This window comes from Camelina sativa, chromosome 12, assembly GCF_000633955.1.
Source record: "Camelina sativa cultivar DH55 chromosome 12, Cs, whole genome shotgun sequence".
NCBI classification, from domain to species: domain Eukaryota; kingdom Viridiplantae; phylum Streptophyta; class Magnoliopsida; order Brassicales; family Brassicaceae; genus Camelina; species Camelina sativa.
The window spans coordinates 30,603,160-30,610,994 of NC_025696.1; the positions used below are offsets into that span (position 1 = coordinate 30,603,160).

General features: G+C 40.7%; 2 protein-coding genes across 2 annotated transcripts; both read right to left on the reverse strand.

The window, feature by feature from the left end:
* Positions 1,731–2,855, reverse strand: LOC109128031. Its single transcript, XM_019233704.1, has one exon. The coding sequence runs from the start codon at positions 2,853–2,855 to the stop codon at positions 1,731–1,733; it is 1,125 nt and encodes a 374-aa protein (XP_019089249.1).
* Positions 3,402–4,526, reverse strand: LOC104734030. The gene has a single exon (XM_010453539.1). It carries the CDS (start codon positions 4,524–4,526, stop codon positions 3,402–3,404), a length of 1,125 nt encoding a protein of 374 aa, XP_010451841.1.

A 7,835-nucleotide genomic window follows, 5' to 3' on the forward strand; every position in this document is an offset into this window, starting at 1 on the left:
ACAAAAAGAGCCCAAATATTTTTTAAAAAATTTTGCCCTAAGGCTCTTATTTTTTTTGAACCGTGGCTGCTTATATCATGTCACTCGAACTTATATCATATGGAAAATTTATGTTTGTCACGTTGAAGACATTTACACAGAGCACCAAGCAGGGGCGGATCTATGTAGTGATGGGATGGGGCACGTGCCCCATGCTACTTGTTAAAAATTATCCAATACATTTGGTTAGTTTAGTTACACAGCTTAATTGTTACCTAGGTGCCCCATGCATCCTCTTTGGTGAGGAGTTTGATTCCTGACTTTCATTTTGTTGCCTTTTTTTCCTACAACCAATATTTTTTTTGTAATGTCTACTTACATGTTAATATTTTTTTCTACTCTAAATTATACTTATAATTAAATTTAAAAAGTATTGTAAAATTAGTTAATTAGTATAATATATATATATGTATTTTTAATTTATCTTATATATATATATATATATATATATATATAGAGTTGAAATCTATTTAAATAAAGGATTTTGTACAAAAATTAATCATATGAAATCAAAAATAATACATAATATAACTCTTGTATGTAACTTCTAAACATTTCTACAATTCTATATATTAGTTTTAAATTTTTTCAATGTAGATTTGGATCTTCGATTTGATATACTATTTACCAATATTTTACAAATTTTACCATGATTAAGAAAGGTTATATTGTGTATTATTTCTGATTTCTCAATTTTTTTTTACGTTTTTTAGCATTAGAGAATAAAGTTACAAATAAATGATGATTTAAAAGGTTAATATACTGCACAAAATCCTTATATAATAAATGTTTAGATATAAATTTCATTTAAATATATGTAATGTGCAACTGAATATGTTTTTAAACTAAATAAAATAATTTTTAAATATACAAAAATATAGAAAGTTAATTTGTACCCCACGTCAAATTTCTTTCTGGATCCACCCCTGGCACCAAGAATATATCGGTCTGGTTTTTGAATAGAATAATGATAATAGGCGTCTACTGACTACTGGTGTGGATCTGTTATTAAAAAATTGAAATCTATACATATGCAACGATTTTGTGTCAAAGCATGTTCTTTTCTCTGTGAAAGAACTTATGGAACATATATTATCGAGTTGTCTTTCATATCAAATCTCAATGTACAAATATATAGGTATTAGATAATGACCCGCGTGAAGATGTGAGCACAGCAGCTCTTTCAGATAAAGACCACTACTTTCTTATTTTCCTTAACTTAGGATTGTTACATAGTTTGCCTTATATAGGCATTACATTATTAGGGTTTTTCCCTTGACAGCTCACTACTCATATTACATATCACATGAGTCCAAACATTTAAACCTATTGTTGAGAGGTATACGATCCGTGTAGTCCTTTGTTACTTTCACTTTATTGTCTCTTGTTTCGTCTCTTTGTGCTGGTGCAGATAGCCGTTGAGTGGATTCATCTTTAGTCTGCGTATTGGGCCTATATGCACAACTGGACATATTGGGCCTGACTGTTTTATTCATCTTGGGCTTTTGCAATGGTGAACTGTTGATGGACCGAGATAATGTCTTCTCAGTGACTTCAGTTGTCGGTACCTCTTCGACTCCTTCATTCACTGTTTTACTCTTTTGAATCTGAGATTGAATCTGAGACAATCGCTTTGTGTTCTTACCAGAGGAGATCGGAGCAGTTGTTGATGCTCTGCTAAAATTAGTTAATTAGTATAATCCAGTGTGAGTGATAGGTAGAAAGCTTCCATCTCCCATCATGACTGACTCATTTCCTTCATAAACCTGAGCTTGTTGTAGGTGATGAGGAGAGTTAGTTACGTGAGTCGTAGCTCCAAAGTCTAACACCCACTCGTTTCCATTGTGATCAGTAACATCAGTAACCCGGAGAGCAGCTAAAACCTGTGGTACGTTGTCAAACTGGTAACTGTTATCAAATCGATGCCAGCATTTTGAAGCTGGATGTCCTGGTTTACCACAGATCTGACAGATTACTTTGTTGGTTCCACCAGGTTCTTGGGATATTTGCTGATGGAAGCCTCTTCCCTTTGTTGTGAAGTTATTCCTGCCACGGTTGTTGCCATAGCGAGAGTTGCCTCTGCCTCTATTGCTGCTGTAGTAGCCAGACGAAGCAGTAATGGTGTTAAACGCCATGTGAGGGGAAACTTCTGAGCCACTGTGGTAACTTGCAAGACGGTCAGAGTAACTGGTGAGCCTTGAAATCACAGCATCCAAGGTCAGAGAAGGCTGAGCGTCCATTGATCCTTCTACTGAGGTTTTCATAGGCTCATATTCCCTTCCAAGACCTTTGAGAGCAGCAAATATCTTCATCTGTTCACTGACCGGACTTCCTATAGAGGCAAGTTGCTCGCAAACCCTCTTTATTTCTTTGAGATACTCATCCATTGACTTATCTAACTTCTCGACAGTCTGAAGCTTGTGTTGTAGTTCAAATAGACGAGAAGCTGATACCTTGTTGAAGTGTTGAGCCAAGGCGGACCAGAGATCTCGAGATGTAATAGTATGAACAACATCTCGCAGAATGTCTTCAGAAAGAGATCCAAGCAGCCAAGCACGGACCACCTGATCTGCACGATGCCAAGCTAGAAAGTCTGGATTTGTAACGTGGCTGACTTGACCATCGATCGCAGGAACATGAATGGAGGCGAGCGGTTGTGGAAAGGCTCCATTAACAAAGCCTAGAAGATTCTGACCAGAGAGAAACGACTCAAACTGTGTTTTCCAGAGTAAATAATTTTTCTCTGTTAGTTGCACAGTAACGCAATTAGAGATATGAAGAGTAGGAGGAGAATAGAGTTGGATTGCTTGATCCATAGCTCTGATACCATGAAGATGTGAGCACAGCGGCTCTTTCAGGTAAAGAACATTACTTTCTTATTTTCCTTAACTTAGGATTGTTACATAGTTTGCCTTATATAGGCATTACATTATTAGGGTTTTTCCCTTGACAGCTCACTACTCATATTACATATCACATGAGTCCAAACATTCAAACCTATTGTTGAGAGGTATACGATCCGTGTAGTCCTTTGTTACTTTCACTTTATTGTCTCTTGTTTCGTCTCTTTGTGCTGGTGCAGATAGCCGTTGAGTGGATTCATCTTTAGTCTGCGTATTGGGCCTATATGCACAACTGGACATATTGGGCCTGACTGTTTTATTCATCTTGGGCTTTTGCAATGGTGAACTGTTGATGGACCGAGATAATGTCTTCTCAGTGACTTCAGTTGTCGGTACCTCTTCGACTCCTTCATTCACTGTTTTACTCTTTTGAATCTGAGATTGAATCTGAGACAATCGCTTTGTGTTCTTACCAGAGGAGATCGGAGCAGTTGTTGATGCTCTGCTAAAATTAGTTAATTAGTATAATCCAGTGTGAGTGATAGGTAGAAAGCTTCCATCTCCCATCATGACTGACTCATTTCCTTCATAAACCTGAGCTTGTTGTAGGTGATGAGGAGAGTTAGTTACGTGAGTCGTAGCTCCAAAGTCTAACACCCACTCGTTTCCATTGTGATCAGTAACATCAGTAACCCGGAGAGCAGCTAAAACCTGTGGTACGTTGTCAAACTGGTAACTGTTATCAAATCGATGCCAGCATTTTGAAGCTGGATGTCCTGGTTTACCACAGATCTGACAGATTACTTTGTTGGTTCCACCAGGTTCTTGGGATATTTGCTGATGGAAGCCTCTTCCCTTTGTTGTGAAGTTATTCCTGCCACGGTTGTTGCCATAGCGAGAGTTGCCTCTGCCTCTATTGCTGCTGTAGTAGCCAGACGAAGCAGTAATGGTGTTAAACGCCATGTGAGGGGAAACTTCTGAGCCACTGTGGTAACTTGCAAGACGGTCAGAGTAACTGGTGAGCCTTGAAATCACAGCATCCAAGGTCAGAGAAGGCTGAGCGTCCATTGATCCTTCTACTGAGGTTTTCATAGGCTCATATTCCCTTCCAAGACCTTTGAGAGCAGCAAATATCTTCATCTGTTCACTGACCGGACTTCCTATAGAGGCAAGTTGCTCGCAAACCCTCTTTATTTCTTTGAGATACTCATCCATTGACTTATCTAACTTCTCGACAGTCTGAAGCTTGTGTTGTAGTTCAAATAGACGAGAAGCTGATACCTTGTTGAAGTGTTGAGCCAAGGCGGACCAGAGATCTCGAGATGTAATAGTATGAACAACATATCGCAGAATGTCTTCAGAAAGAGATCCAAGCAGCCAAGCACGAACCACCTGATCAGCACGATGCCAAGCTAGAAAGTCTGGATTTGTAACGTGGCTGACTTGCCCATCGATCGCAGGAACAGGAATGGAGGCGAGCGGTTGTGGAAAGGCTCCATTAACAAAGCCTAGAAGATTCTGACCAGAGAGAAACGACTCAAACTGTGTTTTCCAGAGTAAATAATTTTTCTCTGTTAGTTGCACAGTAACGCAATTAGAGATATGAAGAGTAGGAGGAGAATAGAGTTGGATTGCTTGATCCATAGCTCTGATACCATGAAGATGTGAGCACAGCGGCTCTTTCAGGTAAAGAACATTACTTTCTTATTTTCCTTAACTTAGGATTGTTACATAGTTTGCCTTATATAGGCATTACATTATTAGGGTTTTTCCCTTGACAGCTCACTACTCATATTACATATCACATGAGTCCAAACATTCAAACCTATTGTTGAGAGGTATACGATCCGTGTAGTCCTTTGTTACTTTCACTTTATTGTCTCTTGTTTCGTCTCTTTGTGCTGGTGCAGATAGCCGTTGAGTGGATTCATCTTTAGTCTGCGTATTGGGCCTATATGCACAACTGGACATATTGGGCCTGACTGTTTTATTCATCTTGGGCTTTTGCAATGGTGAACTGTTGATGGACCGAGATAATGTCTTCTCAGTGACTTCAGTTGTCGGTACCTCTTCGACTCCTTCATTCACTGTTTTACTCTTTTGAATCTGAGATTGAATCTGAGACAATCGCTTTGTGTTCTTACCAGAGGAGATCGGAGCAGTTGTTGATGCTCTGCTAATACTCCCCCGCAAACTCTATGTGGGAGGGAGGACCACACCGAGTTTGTATCGCAGAGAAGTGAACGGTCAAACAGGGAGAGTCTTCGTGAAGATGTTCGTGATCTGATCATGACCAGGTATGTGTCTAACAATTACCGTGCCAAGAGCTACTTTTTCACGAACATAGTGATAGTGATTAGCAAAGTGTTTGCTCTTCTTGTGAAAAGCAGGATTGGCGGTGAGATAAACGGCAGAAAGATTGTCGCAGTACAACTCCGGAGGCGATATTGAGGAATTCCAAGTTCCTTGAGGATATTGCAGATCCACGAGATCTCTGCTGCGGCATCTGACATAGCACGATATTCCGCTTCAGTGGAGCTCCATGAGACAGAGTCTTGTTTATGCGATGACCAGGAGATGAGATTGGTTCCAAGATAAGTGCAATATCCTCCTGTTGAACGACTTGTATCTGCACAACCACCATAGTCACTATCGCTGTAAGCACGTAGTGTATTACTTGTGTTCTTGCGAAAGCTAATTCCCATTGTTATTGTGCCTTTGATGTAGCGAAGTATCCTCTTGAGGAGATAAAAGTCACCAAAGGTTGGAGCATACATCTTCCGACACACAAAGTTAACCGCATACTGAATATCTGGTCTGGTAAGTGTCAGATACTGAAGTTTTCCTGCTAGACTTCTGAAGTATGTAGGGTTTGTAAATGGTTCCTTATGTTTTGCCCTTGCTATTTCAACTTGTTGTGGCAGGGGTGTTGGCTCAGAGGAGCACTCACTCATGGCAGCTGCAACTAGCAGATCTTCTGCATATTTCTGCTGAGAGAGGAACAACTCGGAGGAATGAAAATGTGCTTGAACCCCCAGAAAGTAGTGCATCTGACCAAGGTCTTTCATGCAGAATTGAGTGTTGAGAGCTTCCAGAAATGTAGTCATTGCAGAGGAACTGTTTCCCGTAATAAGCATATCATCGACATAGAGTAGAAGAATGATGATTGCTCCATCTCGTTTGTACACAAAGAGAGATGGATCTGGGATGCTGCAGGTAAATCCAAACTCAAGTAAATATGTGCTGAATTTATCAAACCAGGCTCGAGGAGCCTGTTTTAATCCGTATAGTGATTTGTGCAGGAGACACACATGATCCGGCTTGTCAGGATCAACAAAACCAGCGGGTTGCCTCATATACACCGTCTCAGTAAGATCTCCATGCAAGAAGGCATTTTCTACGTCCATTTGCTTGATGTCCCATTGCATTTTGGTGGCTAAGTCAAGCACAGCTCGCACGGTTGCTGTTCTGACAACGGGGCTATATGTTTCAAGGTAATCAATCCCCTCTTCCTGATTAAATCCTTGTGCCACTAAACGTGCTTTAAGCTTCTGCAATGACCCATCAACATTTAATTTTGTTCGAAAAACCCACTTACGTCCCAATACATTCATATCAGGTTCTTCAGGAACTAAAGACCAGGTGTTAGCTGCTTTGCAATTCCCCATTTCCACTGACATTGCTCCATTCCAACCGGGATGTTTGAGAGCAGCAGCAACAGTCTTAGGTTCCGGATAAGAAACTTTGTGAGTTAACAAAGCATACCGTGGATTGGGTTTTCGTATCCCATCCTTCAGTCTTGTTACCATACCTTGAGTTGGTTGAATCTGAACTACTGCTTGTGTTGTTGTCACAGGTTTTGGCGGAGGAGCTACCTGAGCAGTTGTTGATGATGAGGAGGCGACTGAGGATGTCCCAGTGTCTGATGTAGAAGCAACAGAAACTGAGGAGGAAGTAGATATATGTTCTTCCTGAGCCATAATATCTTGATCAGGAAGTGCAGGAGCGAGAGCTGCAGAGAGAGATCCATTGAGTGTAGGTGTAGAACAAGGAGTTGGAACAACAGAATTAGAGACTGGTGAAGGTAAGACCTGAGACGCGAGAGATGACTTAGTAGTATCCATCCTGACAGAAGAAGGAGAGCTGTTGCCTATAGAAGCAGGATCAGAGCCTGTTGTACACCCAGTACTCTCCTCCATTCTATCAGTGGACACGGCTGGAGTCTGACTTCTCGGAGCAGTTGATGAAGGTGGAAGCGGTGGAAAGTCTTCTGGTGTAAAAAGAGGTTGGTTCTGTTGTTTTACCTCACTTGATGGATCTGATGCTTGTGTTTTGTTGGATTGAGTTTCAGGAAGGCTTTTGTGCCAAGCATTCATGAGGGAGGTATACTGCTGATTGCTAGTGGTTGAAGTTGTTGAGAATGGAAAGACAGCTTCATCAAAGATGACATGTCTACTGATATAGACACGACCTGTTGAAGGAAGTAAGCACCGATATCCTTTATACTTTTCATTATACCCAAGAAAAATGCATTTTAATGATCACGGATCAAACTTTGTCGTGGCATAATCACGGAGTGTTGGGTAGCAAGCACAACCAAAAACCCTTAGAGCTGAGTAGATGGGAGCTTGACCTGTCAAAGCTTCATAAGGGCTGCGATTCTTATCCAAGACTGAGGAAGGTAGGAGATTGATCAAGAAGTTAGCAGTATAGAATGCTTCTACCCATTATTTTTGAGGTACTCTTCCTTGAAATAGCATAGATAATCCTAGTTCCACAATGTGTCTGTGCTTTCTTTCTGCTAATCCATTTTGTTGTGGTGTGTATGGACAGGAAATAAGCTGTTGAATCCCATGCTTCTGCAGGTGAGCTGTAAACTGGTTGCTTGTAAACTCACCACCACCATCACACTGGAAGGTACCAATCTTTTGTTGATACTGATTTTCCACAAGA

Coding starts and splice junctions, on each gene's coding strand:
- LOC109128031 (XM_019233704.1), bottom strand. CDS start 2,855: ATGGATCAAGCAATCCAACTCTATTCTCCTCCTACTCTTCATATCTCT.
- LOC104734030 (XM_010453539.1), bottom strand. CDS start 4,526: ATGGATCAAGCAATCCAACTCTATTCTCCTCCTACTCTTCATATCTCT.